This window comes from Muntiacus reevesi, chromosome 15 (genome assembly GCF_963930625.1).
Source record: "Muntiacus reevesi chromosome 15, mMunRee1.1, whole genome shotgun sequence".
Classification (NCBI taxonomy): domain Eukaryota; kingdom Metazoa; phylum Chordata; class Mammalia; order Artiodactyla; family Cervidae; genus Muntiacus; species Muntiacus reevesi.
In genome coordinates this window covers 20,181,927-20,200,665 of record NC_089263.1, presented here as the reverse complement: position 1 = coordinate 20,200,665, position 18,739 = coordinate 20,181,927, and the positions used below count along the sequence as shown (strand labels likewise).

Genomic DNA, 18,739 nt, shown 5'->3' with positions numbered 1-18,739 from the left:
TTTGTCCCTCCCTGAGGGAACATTTGACAGTGTCTCGAGACATTTTATGGAGAAGGAAATGGCAACCCACTCCAGTATTCTTGCCTCAAGAATCTCATGGACAGAGGAGCCTGGTGGGCTCCATAGGGGAAAGTTAAGTCCGTGGGGCCGCAAAGAGTCGGACTGAGCGACTAAGCACACGAGACATTTTTGGTTGTTATGATGTTGCAGGAAGGGGGACCCCTTCCAGGGCCTGTGAGGGGGCTTCTAACACTCGGAAGTGAACTGTCCAAGGAGACACATGAGCTGACAAAGCAAGCGGCTATACTGGGAAGAGGTGGCCAGGTGGAGAGCAGGAGGGTGAGGGAAGCCAGGAGAACTGCTCTCCCACGTGGCTTGCATTCTCGGGTTTTATGGTGATTGGATTAGTTTCCGGGTTGTCTCTGGCCAATCACTCTGACTCAGGGTCCTTCCTGGTTGCACATGTTTTGCTCAGCCAAGACGGATGCCAGCGAGGAGGATTCTGGGAGATGGAAGGCCATGTGGCATCTCCTTTGGCCCTTTCCTGAACTCTTCTGGTTGGTGGTGGCTTATTAGTTCTGTGTTCCTTAGCAGGACCTCCTGTTGTAAAATAACTCACGCAAATAGTTACGATGGTGCTTGGCCAGGGTGGGCAGTTTCAGCCAGTGTGCTTCCCCTAACAATAATGCGGGTGGGGGTACTACTGGCCCCTCGTGTTCAGAGACCAGGGATGTTGCTAAACCATCCTAGCATGCACAGTACAGTTTCCCAAACAAGAATAATCTGGTTCAAGATGTCAATAGTGTCGAGGTAGAGAAATCCTGTTCTGATAATAGAACTGATAGGAAAATTCAACAAGAAGTCATGTTAACTGATTGTTTTTACATTGTTGTATCAAGAGAGAGAAGGAAGGGCAGAGCTTTTTGGAGCTGCAAGGCCAGAGGGAAGGCGAAGCTTCAGGAAGCTCTTGGTGCATATCCTTCTATCTCTCCCAGGGGTGGTTGTTGGCTTCCTAAAGACAAGTCCTAAGGGGCTCAGCTTGAGGTTCCAGGGCTCAGCATTCAGACTGCACCCAAAGCACCTATTTGTTGCCCAGTCACGGGCAGCACTGGCCGGGCAGTGCGGGCAAAGCAGAAGACACAGAGCTGGCAGGAGGGAACCCTTAAGCTGAGCAGTGACTTGGGGATGCGGCAGAACCTGCAGGTAAAAGGTAAGCATGGACCTAGCCTAATAATTAGGACCAGGAGAAGGGCCGGTCGAGCTGCGATCCTGTCCCAGCGTGACCTGATACATCACTGCCACATCACTCCTCGCTCCTCCCCCCACCCACACACCCAGTTTGCCTGTCGTATAAAGGAGGTTTTCCCAAAGCGGTTTAGCTAGAACTGGAAGGGCCCTGCCCTGTGACGGGACAGGAGGAGCCTGATTGTTGTCTCAGCAGCGTTCGGGATGGACCCCAGGTGTTCTGGAGCTAGTTGGTGAAGTATGGGCATGCTTTATTCAGTTTTGCATGACTTACACATTTTAATTCTTATTCTAAAAGTTGTTGTAGAAATTTCTGAGCGTGCAGGTAAGCAAAAAGAAAACAACAGAAAGCTTTCAAATCCTGCTCTTTTAGAGAAGAGAAAACCCCAATTAAATGTTGCTGTCTGCTCTTCCACGCATGTGTGGATGTAGTGGGTGTTGGTGGAGGTGGTGGACTTCCCTGTCGATCCAGTGGTTAAGACTCTGAGCTTCCACTGCAGGGGGTGAGGGTTCATCCCTGGTTGGGGAACTAAGATCCTGCATGCTTTGTTTAATCCTGAAGGCTTTGTTTGAGGTGTCTGAGAGAGGAGGGAAGAGATTTTGAGAGGAAGGGGCGCCCGGGGGCACTCCAAGGGGACAACGGGAGTGCCTGAGGTAAGGGTGAATGGGTGGATTTTATCACAGGACACCAGTTGCTCTTGGAGGTCTCCCCAGATAGCTCAGTTGTGTCCGACTCTTTGTGACTTCCAAGGACTATAGCCCAACAGGCTCCTCTGTCCATGGGATGCTCCAGGCAAGAACACTGTAGTGGGTAACCATTCCCTTCTCCAGGGAATCCTTCTGACCCAGGGATCAAACCCTGGTCTTCTGCATTGCAGGCAGATTCTTCACTGAGCCACCTGGCTGTGTATGTGTACTCAGTCGTGTCCAACTCTTTGTGACTGCATGGGCTATAGCTTTCCAGGCTCCTCTGTCCATGGGATTCTCCAGGCAAGAATACTGGAGTGGGTTACCATGCCCTTCTCCAGGGGATCTTCCCGGCCAAGGAACTGAACACGCATCTCCTGTGTCTCCTACATTGCAGGCGGATTCTTTACCCACTGAGCCACCTGGGAAGCAGAGCCACCTGGATGGTTAGCCTCAAATCCAGGGATAAAGAAAGGCCTGGTTGGACCCTTCTTCCGGCCCCCTGCTAGGAAGGTAGGAGCTACTCACAGCCCGTTCCTCCCTCAGGCCTTACCCCCGAGGCCCTACGCAACCCCACAGGTTGTCCCCCCAGCCCCATTGCCGGGCTTCGGTCATTTGGTGCCCCTGTTGTAACAACCGCGTGTAAAACTGATAACTCTTGTCCAGAGGCCCATGAGCTTACCGAGGCCCCAAGTCAGAGGGGTTTAGCAAGCAGTTTAGCTCCTTCAGGCCTTAAGCCTCAGATAAATTCTTGGGAGTGATAAAGAGAACAAAACCTGCCTTTAGGACTTGCTCCAGGAGATGAAGTTGACTAGCAGTCACCAGCTGTGGCAAGGCGGGATTCTCTCCAGAAGGTTTATCTCAAGGGGAGTGGCTTCCATTCTTTTTTTTTTTTTTTTTTTGGCCTGGCTGAGCAGTTTGCAGGACATCTTAAGTTCCCTGACCAGGGATCGAACCTGCATCCCCTGCAGTGGAAGCACAGAGTCTGAACCACTGGACCCACCAGGGAAGTCCCTCCCCATTCTTTTTTAACAACCGAATTGCTGTAAAATACAACCCTAAAATAGGAGCGAGACTAAGGTGGGGATGCCCTGTGATAGGCTCTCAGTCCTCTTCTCCCCTTGGAGATGCCCCTCTGAACAAGTTTAAAGAATTCTCCTTATGCCAAAGGCAGCAGTGGAGGCGCAGGCTGGTGGGAGAAACTGGGACGCTTCAGTGCCCCCTCCTCCTCCTCAGGCCCACTGCAGCTTCCCTGGGCCAGCCTCCAGGACGGGCGGGGCACTGAGAGGCAGACAGCCCTGCTTTCTTTCCGCTGACTTTTCTTGTAGGCCAGGGGACAACCAGGAAGGGCACAGAGGGACTCAGAGGCGAGGTGGGGCCAGCCGAGTCCCTGTTTCCCCTCAACAGGGTTGTCTTGCTCACAGACTTGGGAAGAACCGTGACTCACTTCCTGCCTAGGTCTGACTGCAGAAGCATTGTTTTCCCTACTGCAGCTGGGGCTGCTGGTTGGGGCTACCCCGGGGTGGCCCCGAAGAGTCTCTACTCTTTGTGGTGGGGATTGTGGTGGGGAGAACAGTTCCCCTTCAGAAAGAGGACCAACCCAACTCACCTCCCTGCTCAAATATCAGGACCCCAGATTCTTCCCCAAGTTTCTGGTTTTTGTGCTGTTTATCTAGGTACCCAAATAGTATGTTATCTCTCTGGTTCAATATTATCCCCATTTTACAGAGGGGTAAATTGAGGCTCTGAGAATTAAGGTGTCGTCACTGTCGTTCAGTTGCTAAGCCAAGTCCGACTCTTTTCGATCCCATGGACTGCAGCATGCCAGGCTCCCCTGAATTACATTATCTCCCGTAAAGTAAAAGTGTTACTCACTCAGTTGTGTCTGACTGTTTTCGACCCCGTGGACTGTAGCCCACCAGGCTCCTTTGTCCCTGGAGTTTCCCAGGCAAGAATACTGGAGTAGGTTGCCATTTCCTATTCTATCTCCCTACTATCTCCCGGAGTTTGCTCAAATCATTGTCTAAGGTTGGCACAGTTTAAAATAGTGCCGCTGTGACTTGAACTCAGGTTTGGGGGTTGACTGTCACCTAGTGAGTTACTTTACAAATGCTACTAACTTCTCTGGGCCTCAGTTTCCTCCTGTGTAAAGTGCAGATAGTGATACATGAAAGCTGCCTAAAGGAAAACTGTATCCACCTTGCAGGATCCATGGTAAGCATGGAGCAAGTTAACACATGGGAAAGAGCTCAGAACATCCTGATCCGTTTTCCTCATCATCCCCAAACCTGTACTGAAGAGGTCACAGGATAACACTGTTCTGCCAGGTTATCTCAAAGTGGGCAGGAAGGGATGGGCAGAGACTGCTCTGTGACCTTGAAATAACCCAGCCTGTGGAACTCTTGGCCACACTTCCCCTCTTTTCTTTCTCAGCTCAAACAGTGATGGCCTCAGCCAAGTAGCACAGACGTTTTCTAGGGCAGGGACCCAGGGAGGGAGAGGAGTCGGATGGTATATTGCAAGGAGTTCAGATTCAGGCTCTGCCAAAGCCCCAGATCTCTTCTGAGATCTGAGGCCTGTTAGTTGTGGGACATTCAGCAAATTATTTAAACCTTGTGCGCCTCAGTTTTCTTATCTGTAAAATGGGATTAATAATATCAGCATGAAAGGATTATGCGGATTAAATAGTGTACATAAGAAGGAGATAATATAAAGTGATTGACCTGGTGCCTCGCAGGCAGTTGTTGTTGAAAAAAAAGAAGTTTAAAAAAATTAAAAGGGGATGGGCTAGTTGTTCTGCTCATCCACCTGTCTATATAAATGCAAATAAAGTCGTGAGTCTTCTAACTGTAGGCCACGAGGAAGTTTGCCCAGACGCGGTGAAGCCCGACCTCAAGGGGGGTACTCCAGGTGCGTCATCCCAGGGCACTTAACCCGGTCGTGCCCAAACTCGTGGCTTAGGAGTGGGGAAGTAGCGGGGGTGGGGGAGAAGCCCAACTCCCCCAGAATCCGGCCGAGACTGGGCTCTGAGTGACGCCTCGAGTCCTTCCCAACCTCTGCCCGGGGTGCCAAGTGCAGGTCTCCTCGCCCGCCGGCCCGGGGAGATCGCGGGGCTAACGGCCGAGCCCGGGGGGCGGGGGCGCTGGCAGTGGGGCCTGGGGGACCCGCCGAGCGGCTGCGAGGGCTCTGGGATCGCCGCCCCACTTCCTACCTCTGCCCCGAGCTGGAGCCCGAGGCGGCAGGCGCCCCGGAAGGCCTCGGGGCCCCGGCGCTCCCGCTCGGAACGCGGGCCCGGGCCAGGCGGCATGGGCGGCGCGGCGGGCCGGGCCGGCTGGGCGGCGGCGGCGGCCGGGAGCGCGGAGGTGGCGCCGCGAGGGGGAGGGGCGCGGCGGCGGAGGAGGAGGAGCCCGGGCCGCCGCAGCCGCTGACAGCGGCCCGAGTAAACAAGCCGCGCCGCCGCGGCCCGGCCGCTGCCCCCGCCCGCGCCGGAGCCGGAGCCGGAGCGGAGGCCGAGCCCTGCCCTGGTCGCCGGCCCGGCCGAGGCCGCGGTGACGCTGCTGCCGGGCGCGGGGACCGCGCCTAGCCCAGGCCCCCAGGAGCCGGGCTCTCCGCTCGGCCGAGGGGCGCCTGAGCCGCCCCGGCGCTCGCCTGGAAAAGTTTCCCCGCCCGGGCTCCCTAGGGTAAGCAGCGAGGGCGCGGGGCCCCGGGGGGAGGCAGCGCGCCGGGAGCCGGGCCCGAGGAGACTGGGCCGCTCTGCCGGAGGAGCGGGCTCCGCGGCTCGAGCGCCCAGGCCGGGGGAGGGTCGGGGTCGCTGGCGCAGAGGCAGCCCGGGCCCAGATGCCCGCCCGGCTTTCGGAACTGGCCCGCGGGCCGGTGCGGAAGGTGGAGCCGCGGGGAGCAGGAAGGGCATCCCGCAGCCCACCTGAGCGCGCCGGGCCCCGCGGGTGCCGGTGCTCTTCCGCTTGGGGCCGGGGCGAGCCCTCTGACCCCAGGAAGCGCCCGCGGGGGCCCCCGCCGGGGGCGGGATGGGGAGAGGATTCCAGAGGCGCCGGGTGCTCCCGCCTCCCCGTCGTCCTTGGGGGCAGCCGCCGCCGGCTCGCCCACTCCGTGGCTGGGGAGGGCCTGCGCTCTCGCCGGGGGAGGGGCGGAGCGGCTGCTCGCGGCGGAGGGGATTATTCACAGCCTGGGCCTCGTCCCCGCCCGCACACCTGGGCGGCGAGACACTCAGGTGCGGGCTCTGCGGGCGCGGGGAGGCTGGCTCCCGCGAAGGCCTGGCCGAGGCCCTTGCTGCCCTCGTGGGGTGGCCTGCTTGCCAGACAGGTCTTAACAGCAGTCGGTTGTCAGGTCAGTGCCTCCTTCCCGCCGTCCGCTCATCCCTTAACCCCCCGAGATGCAGACCCTCCTCCCCAGGAGGGTGTCGAAATTCTTTCTGCCTCGGGAAATGGGAGGGAAACCCAGGTGATGTGGCCTATTGAGGGCTGGGCAGCCGCTGGCCAGGTGTGGAGACAGCCAAGGAGAGGAGCCAAGCTTGACTCCTGTTCTAGAGCCGCCCAAGTTGATGTCCTATATTGGGCTTCCACATAAGATTTGATTTTTCTTTTTCTTTCTTTTTTTTTTTTTTAAAAGAGGATTCTGTGGCTTTCAAAAAAAGTTTGAAAACCTCTGGTCTAGCAGTTTTTACCACCTAGGAAAACTGAGGCCCAGACAGAGAGGAAGTGACCTAAGATCACACAGCTAATGAGTAATTGAGCAAAGGCTGGGATTCAGAATTTCAGGGGAGCCATCAGTGCCTGCCACAGGAGCTGGTTTGGTGTCTCTGCTGGAAAGAAGGAACCAGTCTTCCCAAGCAGCCCTGACCACGCCAGACCCCCCGATGTCTGGGAAACAGCAGCTGGACCTGGGTGAGGTTCAGTGCGGATGCCTTGGAGAGGCTGGCTGCGTCAGGAGGTTCCTGGGGCGGGAGAAGAGAACACAGCCAGGAAGAGCACCCATAGGTCTCTCTGTGGCCAGGCCTGGAGTAGAGCCCCATAGAGGGCTTCACAGGAGGCTGGAAATATGGCAAGCCTACCGGTTTAAGCCGAACAGGGACTCAGAGGGTGAGTCAGAATCTAGGATGGGGGTGGGGAGAAGCAGCCCATTCATTTATTGTTCTCAACGCCTGTTCTTTGAGGTGGGGGCCATCCTCCCTGCTTCCAGGATGCTGAGGCAGGGCTGTTTGGGGCTTCAAGCTCTGTGGAAGAGAGACAGCTTCAAGCGGTCATATCCACAGCTCAGTGTGTATGGGGATGCTGAGCAGATGGAGGCCAGTCCTTTCTTGAAGGATTGTTTGGTTGTGCCTGAAGCCCGCTTCCTTTTCGGGTGCTGCAAGGTAATTAAATAATCACCTTTATCACCAAGCAGCTGCAATTCCACCCACACTATGCCAGAACTTGGGCTAGACCCAGATGAACCCGGTCTTGATGTGTGTGTGGAGGGGTGCAGTATGGCTCACAGCTCTGTGGTCAGGAGGTGGCCTTGCTTGACGTCTGAACCCAAGAGGCAGTTCTGGTGTCAGGAAGGGGAGACGAGAACTTGTTTCTATAAGGCCCTGCCTCTAGGGCTCTATATCCTCTGGTAAGTGAGGGACACAGGGCCCCTTCAACCCCCACTCCAACCCTCACCCTCCCCAAGGGCTGCCCAGCCTTTGCTCAGACCAGCTCTCTGGAACTTGGTCGCCCAAGGCATCATGGGGCAGTGGCTTCCCGGCCCGTCCTGGAACCCTATGGACTCTGCCCATCGGGGGTGAGGAGGAGCTGCCTTGTGGGTGCCTCCTGCCATCAGCTGTTAGGTTATTTTGGTGTAAACTGAAAATACTCCAGGAATTGTGAGTTGAAGCTCTCCAGCCTGCAGGGTGGGAGTACAGGAGGAGCGGGCAGGGAGGCTGGGGGTGCTGAGGGCAGCCCCGGGCAACGTGAGTTTTCCCAGTGGTGAGCCCTCTGGTCCGCCTCCCCAGGGCCTGGATGGGCTGTGGAGCTTCACTTTGCTGTCCAGCAGAGTGACGTCCTGTGGGGCTGGGCCCAGGAGGGGTGGGGGCAACCAGGGCCATGTGGGCAGGCTCAACAAGCTTGGCGTTGAGGCGGGACACCTCCAGGACCTTCCCCAGCTTCTCCCCACCCTGGAGGTTAGGCTTCTGGCTAGCCAGGGGCCCTATGTGGGGACAGTTATGTGGCCCCAGGCGGAGAGGTCCCGCTCTCTGTTTGCTGAAGGAGGAAAAACAACACGCGGACTATTGATTCAGCCTCACCTTAGCGCTCCTGGCTCAGCAGCCAGTGTTTGCCCTGGCTGCCTGGGCTCAGATGACGCAAGGCTGGTGGGCGTGGAGCCACCAAAGGGGGCTCCAGGCCAGGACTGGGTGGCCCTGTCGTCTCCCAGGAAACTGTGTAAAAAGAGAGCCTGGGCCCCCTGACTTTGCTGATGGCCTGGGCCATAGAGGGAGGGTGAAGCCACTGCGATCCCCCTTTGCCTTGCTCAGCCCCCAGAGCCCACACCCCATCTTAGGTGGCCCCCTCTTTCTTGCCAGAGGCTATGAGTCTTTGCAGGTAACTCCCCACGGCTGGGTCTGAACCAGGAAGCCCTAGTGAGCTGTGTAGGTGCCGCCCATTAAAAAACTTTAGAAGTCAACATTTTACCCTTTTACAAAATATACCTGAGTCATTTGGAAAACATACAGCGACACGAAGAAGAAAATAACCGTTACTCGTAATTATCACCGTCTTGAGAAAACCGTTGTCAGCATGTGTCCTTCCAGATTACGTCCTGTGGTTTTATATAAATATACGTGTATGTGTATAAATAGTTTCTTTCAAAACAAAAACGGGATTGTGGGTACCTGCTGCTTTATACCCCACCTTTTGGACTTAGATTCTGGGAAGCATTTATTCAGTTGTTGCTTCTGGTTTGGAGTGACTCGAGCCTTCATCCTCATCTTCCCACTTCTGTATTCCTGTGTGTGGAAGAGGTCCATTGCTCCATCTATCTGGCTGTTGGGGGGCCAGGTTTTCACCCCTCACCCCCCAGAGGCCCTTTCAGGCCTGGAGTGAGCTGAGGGGTGGGAAAGCAGCTTTAGTGCGTGCCCGGGGAGGGACTGACTCTCCGCCTTTCCCTCCCTTGCTTCCCTCAGAGCCGGCAGCCTGCCTCCTCCCTGCACAGCCCTGCCCGTCTCGGCCCCATGCCCCCACCAGTCAGCCCCGGGCCACAGGCAGTGAGCAGGTACGCCGGAGCCCAGGCCCTGTGACCAGGCCAAGGAGACGGGGGCTCCGGGGTCCCGGCCACCTGTGCCCCCCCATGGAGCTGAGGCCCTGGTTGTTCTGGGTGGTAGCAGCAGCGGGAGCCTTGGTCCTGCTGGTGGCCGATGCCCACGGAGAGAAGGTCTTCACCAACACCTGGGCTGTGCGCATTCCTGGAGGCCCAGCCGTAGCTGACCGCGTGGCACGCAAGCATGGCTTCCTCAACCTGGGCCAGGTAGGTGTTGCTCCCTCTGGCTGGCCTTGGCGCAGGACATCACCTAGGGGTGGGCCCGTGGGGGCTGGGTTGCCGGCACCTGGCACGGGAACTCAGGGGCTTGTCTTCTCCGGGCCACCTGGGTAGCCAGCAGGGAGAGTGGAGGCTTGTCCTGCCCCTGGGCTTCTAGCTTAGGTTGCTCAGTGGACTGGTGTGTCCCAGGAGGTGGGGGTGGGTGAGGCCCCCTCAGCCTCACCTGCACCTTCTTGCTGGGTCCCGGGCAGGAAGCGGATGCCCACCACCCAGCCTGCCATCCTGAGCCTCCCCTTGCAACTGGTTGTCCACCCCCGCCCCCTCGCCTCCCCAGGGACTGACAGATGGAAAGCCCAGCTCAGTCTCCCTGCTTTTTTACAGATCTTCGGTGACTATTACCACTTCTGGCATCGAGCGGTGACAAAGCGGTCCCTGTCTCCTCACCGCCTGCGGCACAGCCGGCTGCAGCGGGAACCTCAAGTGAGTGCGGCCTCGGCCCCTCCCGCCGCCAGCCTTCCCCTTCCATTCTCCGGTTCTCCGGAGGCCCGCTCTCTTTCCCTCCTCCCCCTCCTACACCGTCTCCCCCTCACTATTTCACAGGTTAAGTGGCTGGAGCAGCAGGTGGCAAAGCGACGGGCCAAACGGGACATATACCAGGAGCCCACGGACCCCAAGTTTCCCCAGCAGTGGTACCTGGTACGTGGCCTCCCCGGCTGCCTCTATCCATCCATCTCTCCATTCAGGGGTCCCATGTGCAGACAGGGCTGATCCTGAGGCTTCCTGCCAGTCTGCCTCTGTCTGCTTCTTGTCTCTTTCTTGCCCATCCTGCTAAGCCTTGGGGAATGCCCTCCCAGAGTTCTTGATAATTCCACGGAGCCCAGTGGTGGCATCTCAGGAGCAGGGGCGGGTGGAGAAGGGGCTTGTGGAGTGGCAAAGGGACCTCACCCAGCAACCAACCTCGTCTCCTAAGCGCTGGGTGATGGGGGTGGGTGTCTCTGCAGTCTGGTGTCACCCAGCGGGACCTGAATGTGAAGGAGGCCTGGGCCCAGGGCTACACGGGGCGCGGCATCGTGGTCTCCATCCTGGACGACGGCATCGAGAAGAACCACCCAGATTTGGCAGGCAATTATGTGAGGAGGCGGGGAGGGGAGTCCAGGGACGGTCCTGCTCTGCTGGAGTGTCCAGGCTGACCCTATGATGGCCACCTCCCTTCCAGGATCCTGGGGCCAGCTTCGATGTCAATGATCAGGACCCTGACCCCCAGCCCCGGTACACGCAGATGAATGACAACAGGTAAGAAATGGTCCCTGGCCTCTGTCTCCCTTCTCATTTCCACTGAGAAAGCAGATGAGCCCCGTCCAAGAGGTTGAAGTCTTTTCCACAGTCCTGGTCTGGGGTGCTGAGGGAGGGCCTGGTCAGAATGGAGAGTGTCTGCGTGTGTGTGGCTGGGGGTGTCTGTACAGACGCAGGACAGCAGGCTAAGGTGGAGGGGCGTGTGGCCCCTCCTGCTCCACAGGCCGCCCCGCCATGCTCTGTCCACTGCTAACGCTGTGCTCTTGACCCTGGCAGGCATGGTACACGGTGTGCAGGAGAGGTGGCGGCGGTGGCCAACAATGGTGTCTGTGGCGTAGGTGTGGCCTACAACGCCCGCATTGGAGGTGGGTGTGGGCCTTGGCCACCCTGTCTTCAGGACCACCCTTTCTGGTGGGATTCTTCTCTGTTCACTTCCCATCCAATCAGTGTCCCTCGCTTCCCTGCTGTGCATCCTTCTGACCACATGGCTCTTCTGTAGAGGGTTCTTAGCAACTCAGAGGGGCTTCCCAGGTGGCTCAGCAGGTAAAGAATCTGCCTGCCAATGCAGAGGATGTAGGAGACTCAGGTTCGATCCCTGGGTGGGGAAGACCACCACCCCCCCAGAGGAGGGCATGGCAAGCCACTCCAGTATTCTCGCCTGGAGAATCCCATGGACAGAGGAGCCTGGGAGGGCCACAGGGCCTCGAAGAGTCACAGCTCAAAGAGCGGTGGCCCTGTGCTGCAGGGCGGGAGGAGTGTTTATTTGTTTTTAATATTTATTTGACTGCATCAAGTCTTGGTTGTGGCAAATAGAATGTTTCCTACAGCACACAGGCTCTAGCTGTGGTGTGCTGGACCAGTAGTTCTGGCGCACTGGCCTAGTTGTGCTGTGGCATGTGGGACCTTAGTTCCCCGACCAGGGATCGAACCCATGTCCCCTGCATTGCAAGGCGCGTTCTGAACCACTGGACCACCAGGGAAGTCCTGGGGGGATCGTTTCTTAGCGGGAGTTGCCCTAAAACCTCATCTTCTACTCTGAAGGGCCTTGAGCTCCGTGCTCCTTTGAGACCCCAGAGACTTGTCCCAGTTCAAAATGTGTGGTTGAGGGCTGGAGAGATCTTTCCTTTCTCCTGGGTCTTGTCTTCAAAAGGCAGAGGCCACCCAAGAAGCCAGGGGCTCAGGGTTTCCCAGCACCAGCCTCTGTCCTCCCCTCCGGGTGCAGGGCTGGGTGTGCTCCTGGGGGTGCCCCTGACGGCTGGACCCACGCAGCCTCTTTCTCCGTGCCCCCCTCCGTGGCCAGGGGTGCGCATGCTGGACGGCGAAGTGACAGATGCAGTGGAGGCACGCTCACTGGGCCTGAACCCCAACCACATCCACATCTACAGTGCCAGCTGGGGCCCCGAGGACGACGGCAAGACCGTGGATGGGCCAGCCCACCTGGCTGAGGAGGCCTTCTTCCGGGGGGTCAGCCAGGTGAGGTGGGGGTCCTGGCCCAGTCCTGGAAACCAGGCCCAGCGTCAGGGGGCAAAGTAGGCACTGTCTTTGCCATGCTTTCTTCTTTGTGTTTTTCTGTTTCTATTTATTTATTCTTGTGTTTAATTTATACAAAGCACGTTTATTAAAATGTTAAGGACAGGAAGAGAAAAGTAAACGCTAATTGCCCATAACTCCCACTCCACTGTTCTTGCCTGGAGAATCCCCATGGGCAGAGGGGACAGTCCATGGAGTCACACACAACTGAGTGACTAAGCATAGCATGCAGCACCCCTGTCTGGAATCACCACTTTGAGGAATTTGGTAGTGGACTGGGTCTCTTTTTGTGTAAAAAGAGATGAGAGAGCTCTACCAGGGATCTCCCTGGGGGAAGGGGCTGGATAGAGAGTCGCTGGAGAAGGATGCTCCAGCCTTCCTAGTCTCAAGCAGCATCTTCCTACCAGGCGCCCCCCTCCCCTAAGTCCTGTTCTTGTGTGACCCCAACCTGCTCTGTCCACAGGGCCGTGGGGGTCTGGGCTCCATCTTTGTCTGGGCCTCGGGGAACGGGGGCCGGGAACATGACAGCTGCAATTGCGACGGCTACACCAACAGCATCTACACGCTGTCCATCAGCAGCGCCACTCAGTTCGGCAACGTGCCCTGGTACAGTGAGGCCTGCTCGTCCACACTGGCCACCACCTACAGCAGTGGCAACCAGAACGAGAAGCAGATCGTGAGTCTCTTCCCAGGAGGGGGCTGGGGAAATGGGGCTGCTCACTTTCTGGCTCTGCCCAGGGCCACCTTTCTGACCCTATCTGCCTTCTACCCACACGTGGTTGGGCGGTGGTGGTGAAGGCATCATGGTGTGGGAGCTAGGGGACCTAAGATTCTTGAGGGTCACAGAGCCACTGGTGAAGCCCCTGATAAAGCTCTCCCTAAAAACATGCATCACGCTCTTTTTTTGTTTGTTTTAACAATCTATTTGGGCTTCCCTGGTGGCTCAGACAGTAAAGAATCTGCCTGCAATGCAGGAGACATGAGTGTTCCCTGGAGGGAGAAGATCCCCTGGAGAAGGGAATGGCAACACACTCCAGCATTCTGGCCTGGAGAATGCCATGGACAGAGGAGCCTGGCAGGCTACAGTCCATGGGGTTGCAAAGAGTTGGGATACAACTGAGTGACTTATACTTTCATTTATGTATGTGTTTTTGGTTGTCCTGGCTCTCTGTTGCTTCTCTGGCTTTTCTGTAGTTGTGGCACGTGGGGACTACTTTCTAGTTGCCATAGACTTTAGGGTGCTTGGGCTTCAGTAGTTTGGGCATGTGGACTCAGTACTTCTGGTGCACAGGCTTGGTTGTTCCTGGCATGTGGGATCTTCTCGACCCAGGGACTGAACCCATGTCTCCTGCATTGGCAGGCGGATTCTGTATACCACTGAGCCACGAGGGAAGCCCTGCGTTGCTCTCAGTGATCTCCAACCCTTAATTCAACCCTGTTATTCTTTGGGAAACAGGCCTAGAAAGAGCCAGGCATTGGCCTGTTGGCAGTGAGTTAGCAAGGCAGCAAGTGGGAATGAGGCATCTTGGCCCTGGCTTCTCACACCATTTATGGTGCTCAGGGCCTGTGGGCAGAGGGAGGGCAGCCAGGTGGCCCCTCTGGTGTCCTCCCCACGTCACATGCCCGATGTCATCATCCTCCTGTAGGTGACCACTGACCTGCGGCAGAAGTGTACCGAGTCTCACACGGGCACCTCTGCGTCTGCCCCCCTGGCAGCAGGCATCATCGCTCTCACCCTGGAGGCCAAGTAAGTGACGGAGACCGAGGGGCCAGTCTGTCCCCGCCCAGCGCCCCCTGCAGGGCAGCCCTCAGATTCCAGCTGGAGTCTCTTGGAAGAGACTGAGCCTTTCGGTCCCTCCTTTGCAGCAAGAACCTCACCTGGCGGGACATGCAGCACTTGGTGGTCCAGACCTCAAAGCCAGCCCACCTCAACGCCAATGACTGGGCCACCAACGGTGTGGGCCGCAAAGGTGAGGGCGCCGTGCTTCCTGGGCTGGATTGAGGGTCCTGGGGGGCCACTCTGCGCCCCCCCCGCCCCCAGCTGACCCCGTCCCTCTTGCCCCACAGTGAGCCATTCGTACGGCTATGGGCTGTTGGACGCCGGCGCCATGGTGGCTCTGGCCCAGAACTGGACGACGGTGGCCCCCCAGCGGAAATGCATCATCGACATCCTCACTGAGCCCAAGTGAGGGCTGGACCCTGGCTGGGAGGAGGGGCAGGGTGGACCCAAGGGTCGCCGGGGTGCCTGCTGCACCCCCCCCACCCCCACCCAGTCCAACAGCCCATCACGTGCTCCTTGCAGGGACATCGGGAAGCGGCTGGAGGTGCGGAAGACCGTGACCGCCTGCCTGGGGGAGCCCAGCCACATCACGCGGCTGGAGCATGCTCAGGCGCGGCTCACCCTGTCCTACAACCGCCGCGGTGACCTTGCCATCCACCTGGTCAGCCCAATGGGCACCCGCTCCACCCTGCTGGCCGCCAGGTACTTGCCCTCTCTCCCACCCAGCCTGTCCTGTCCCTTGGGTCCACACGCATTCATTCATTGACTCACACAGCCCCAATGGTCCACAAATACTTCTCCGTGGGGTAAACATTGACATTTTTGGGAGGGATGGTTTTTGTCCTATGGGACTGTCCCATATTGCAGGAGTTCCTGCATCTGCCCATTACATGCCACATCTGTGTGCCTTCCCGTGTGTAGTCTGCATGTAGTTTTCCCTTGCATGTTTCCAGAATGTTCCAGCTGAGAACATTTGGCCTCCTGGGAAATAACCAGCAGGCCTTTCCAGCCCGGCGGGGTTGGTGTGGCACCAGGGGAGGGTGTGTGGTCCGTGTGCTATGGGCTTGGCACCCCCTGGCTGGGGCCCCCTAGAGGCTTCAGGCAGCTGGGTGCACCTTCCTCCCCAGGCCACACGACTACTCTGCAGATGGGTTTAACGACTGGGCCTTCATGACGACCCATTCCTGGGATGAGGATCCCTCTGGCGAGTGGGTCTTAGAGATTGAAAACACCAGCGAAGCCAACAACTATGGTATTGGGGGATGCTTGAGGGCTGGGGGTCCAGGAGAAGAACTGGTGGGGTCTGAGGGTGGTGGGCAGGCATGCTCCTGGTGCCTCCTCACTTCTGCCACGCCCCTCAATAGGGACCCTGACCAAGTTCACCCTCGTGCTATATGGCACGGCCCCTGAGGGGCTGCCCACACCCGCTGAAAGCATCGGCTGTAAGACCCTCACTTCTAGCCAGGCCTGTGTGGGTGAGTCGTGGGTGCTGTAGGGGGTTGGGGACCTGAGACTTGGGGGATAGAGGGTGCCTCTCCTAAAGGAGGAAAGGGGATGTGAAGGGACATCCTGGGGCCCTGGGTTAGGTTCTGGGGCTGGGAGCTCCTGGGGACAGCAGTGACTGTGTCCAGGGCTGCCCATGTCCTGGGGCTCGGGGCCCAGCAGCCTTGGCGGCCTGGCTGACGCCCACCTTCCCTCCCTCCCCTGCCGGGCAGTGTGCGAAGAAGGCTTCTCCCTGCACCAGAAGAACTGCGTCCAGCACTGTCCCCCAGGCTTCACTCCCCAAGTCCTGGACACACACTACAGCACGGAGAATGACGTGGAGATCATCCGGGCCAGCGTCTGCACGCCCTGCCACCCCTCGTGCGCCACGTGCCAGGGCCCCGCCCCCACAGACTGCCTCAGCTGCCCCAGCCACGCCTCCCTGGACCCCGTGGAGCGGAAGTGCTCGCGCCAGAGCCAGAGCAGCCGGGAGTCGCCCCAGCAGCAGCCGCCCCCGCCCCCGCCGCCGCCGCCCCCCGGGCCGCCGCCCGCGGAGGTAGCGGCGGAGCCGCGGCTGCGGGCGGACCTGCTGCCCTCACACCTGCCCGAGGTGGTGGCCGGCCTCAGCTGCGCCTTCATCGTGCTGGTCTTCGTCACCGTCTTCCTGGTCCTGCAGCTGCGCTCAGGCTTCAGCTTCCGAGGGGTGAAAGTGTACACCATGGACCGCGGCCTCATCTCCTACAAGGGGCTGCCCCCCGAAGCCTGGCAGGAGGAGTGCCCGTCCGATTCGGAGGAGGACGAGGGCCGGGGCGAGAGGACCGCCTTTATCAAAGACCAGAGCGCCCTTTGACGAGCGCCTACTGCCCGCCCCTTTGAGCCCATCCCCTCCTTGGGCACTTTTTAATTCACCAAAGTATTTTTTTATCTTGGGACTGGGTTTGGACCCCAACCGGGAGGCAAGAGGGGCAGAAACGGCTTCCCACCCTACCCTTGGGCCCCCTGGTGGCCTGAGGTGGGACCCCAGGGCCAGCTGGGTGTCGGGGGATAGGGGGAGAGCCTGTCCCCACCCGCAGCAGCCCTCCATGTGGAGAAAGGAATGAAACCTTTAGGGCAGCTTTCCAAGGTCCAGGCCCCAGCCAGAGTGCCCGGTGAAGAGGGGCGGCCCTCCCGGGATTCCTGACCAGGGCTGCAGCCCCTGCCTCTCCCCGTCCCTCTAAAGCAATAATGGGCCCCATCCAGGCAGCAGGAGACTGGCCTAGGGGGTATCGGAAGGAGGCTGCCACCTCTCTAAGGGCTTCTGTGTCCAGACCCTGTTCTGCATTTCTGGTGAGCCTCAGGCAAAAGCAGTGAGCGAAGGACGGGACCAAGGCAGGGCAGGCGCTTCCGGGGCACGCACGTGTGTGCCCACGTGCGTTCGGCCCTCTGCCCACCTCCACTACAGCGGGCGGGCTGCCTGCCTCGCGAGGCTGGCCCGGCCCCAGGCTGGCGTGCTGACCACCCTCCCCTCTCCAGCACTCTCCCCTCCCGCCAGGGCCCGAGTCCCTGTTTTCTGAGCCCGGGGCTTTCTGGGCTGTTGGCACTCACAGCCCTGGAGCCCCTGGGTGGGTGGTGGGGAGGGACGGTGGCCCAGCCGGCCTCTCCCGCCTCCCACCCGATGCTGCTTTCCCCTGTGGGGATCTCAGGGGCTGTTTGAGGATATATTTTCACTTTGTGATTATTTCACTTTAGATGCTGGTTTTTTTTTTTTTTTTTTTTTTGTATTTTTAACGGGGGTAGCAGCAGCTGGACCATCCACCCTCCCACACCCACTGTCCACCCTGCTGTTGCCCTCGGCTGCCCTGGGCCTGAGGTGTGGGGGGTGGGCTGCAGCTGAGCCCTGGATACTGACAAGGCAGGCCAGGCCAAGTGGGCCCTAGGGAAGGAGGATCACGGTGGAAGGGGCAGGCTGTCGTCCATTTGAGATGGGGCTCGTCGTGCCAAGGGCTCATGGGTCACTGGTTCTCCAAGTGCCAGGGGTGGGCAGGCAGTGGCACCGAGCCCCCTCCAACACTGTGCCCTGGTGGAGAAAGCACTGACCTGTCCTGCCCCCCAAGTCTCCCTCTTCTGACGTGCCTTTTGCACCCCTTCCATTAGGACAATCAGTCCCCTCCCATTTGGGAGCTCCCTTTTCTTTCTTTCTTTCCCCCAGCCCCTCCTGGCACCCAGCCACCTGCCCAGAGGTGCCCCCTCCTCTTCCCACACCCACCCGCCCCTCCCGTGGCCAGCCCAGCTGGTTTTGTAAGATACTGGGTTGGTGCACAGTGATTTTTTTTTCTTGTAATTTAAACAGGCCCAGCATTGTTGGTTCTATTTAATGGACACGAGATAATGTTAGAGGTTTTAAAGTGATTAAACGTGCAGACTATGCAAACCAGACCTGGTCTCCAGTGTGTGATATTCTTCCCAGGACTGTGGGACTGCATCCAGGATGGGGCGGGGGTGAGGGCTGGGGTGAGTTATGTGCCCACACGATGTCCTGCCTGCTCTAACTGCCCAAAGTCCATCTCCCGAGGGGTTTAGGAGGGTGTGGAAGGGACAGTAGCTGGCGACAAGCCCCAGGGGTGGGACAGATGAGGCCTCAGAGTGGAACCAGCTGAGCACTTACTTCCTCCGCCACAGGCCTTGCCTCCAGCTGGGTGGAGAGCGATGACCCGGGGTCCAGTTGCTCAGGGTGTCCCTTGGCTGAAGCACCTAGGCCACCAGCTGTAGGGCTGAGGCCTCTGGTGGAGCCTAACTGAATCCAGATAGGCTTTGCTGGGGAGAACCTGAGTCCCACACTGGAAATGCCGTACCCCCCACATCACCCCATCCCTGGCACACACTCTGGCCCAGGCCCCTCGCCTTCTCCAGGTCTCCCTTGGGACAGGAAACCCCTGCCTGTGGTGGGGAGAGGAGCCAGGCCAGTTCCACCAGGACCCGTGCCTGAGAAGTAGGCCTCTCCTCGGGATATTTACTAGGAAATTTTATTCAAATAGAGGCTGGCGCCTGAGCCTTCCTTGGGGAATCCAGTGGGGTGGGAAAGGCCTGGTCTAGTCTTCCCCCTGCCTCTTTGGAGCGTCCCTGGCGTGCTGCTCAAATTGCCTGCCTGCCCTTCCTTAGGTTCTGGGCCCCCAGGCCCTCCCGGCCCACCGCAGAGCCTACAGCCCTGCCCTGTAACAGCGCTCCCCAAGC

General features: G+C 58.7%; 1 protein-coding gene across 5 annotated transcripts; it reads left to right on the top strand.

The window, feature by feature from the left end:
• The first annotated feature begins 1,387 nt into the window (after nt 1–1,387).
• Nucleotides 1,388–17,944, top strand: FURIN (furin, paired basic amino acid cleaving enzyme). Of its 5 annotated transcripts, XM_065905943.1 has the most exons (17): nt 1,388–1,483; nt 2,330–2,445; nt 9,092–9,432; nt 9,826–9,924; nt 10,045–10,140; nt 10,446–10,574; nt 10,661–10,737; nt 11,014–11,102; nt 12,038–12,210; nt 12,731–12,943; nt 13,914–14,014; nt 14,134–14,237; nt 14,335–14,452; nt 14,570–14,749; nt 15,175–15,299; nt 15,412–15,522; nt 15,763–17,944. In XM_065905943.1, exons 3-17 carry the CDS (start codon nt 9,256–9,258, stop codon nt 16,377–16,379), a joined length of 2,409 nt encoding a protein of 802 aa, XP_065762015.1. In that variant the 5' UTR covers nt 1,388–1,483; nt 2,330–2,445; nt 9,092–9,255; the 3' UTR covers nt 16,380–17,944. The 5 variants fall into 5 exon arrangements, with proteins under 5 accessions (XP_065762015.1, XP_065762016.1, XP_065762014.1 ...); XM_065905944.1 differs by lacking the exons at nt 1,388–1,483; nt 2,330–2,445 and adding an exon at nt 4,824–4,842; XM_065905942.1 differs by lacking the exons at nt 1,388–1,483; nt 2,330–2,445 and adding an exon at nt 5,403–5,612.
• Nucleotides 17,945–18,739: the final 795 nt, after the last annotated feature.

Excerpts from the sequence above, each read along its gene's own strand:
- FURIN (XM_065905943.1), top strand. The coding sequence starts at position 9,256 with ATGGAGCTGAGGCCCTGGTTGTTCTGGGTGGTAGCAGCAGCGGGAGCC. Across the intron at positions 10,575-10,660 it reads CAGATTTGGCAGGCAATTAT|GATCCTGGGGCCAGCTTCGA; the intron begins GTGAGGAGGCGG and ends CCTCCCTTCCAG. Across the intron at positions 14,015-14,133 it reads GCTCTCACCCTGGAGGCCAA|CAAGAACCTCACCTGGCGGG; the intron begins GTAAGTGACGGA and ends CCTCCTTTGCAG.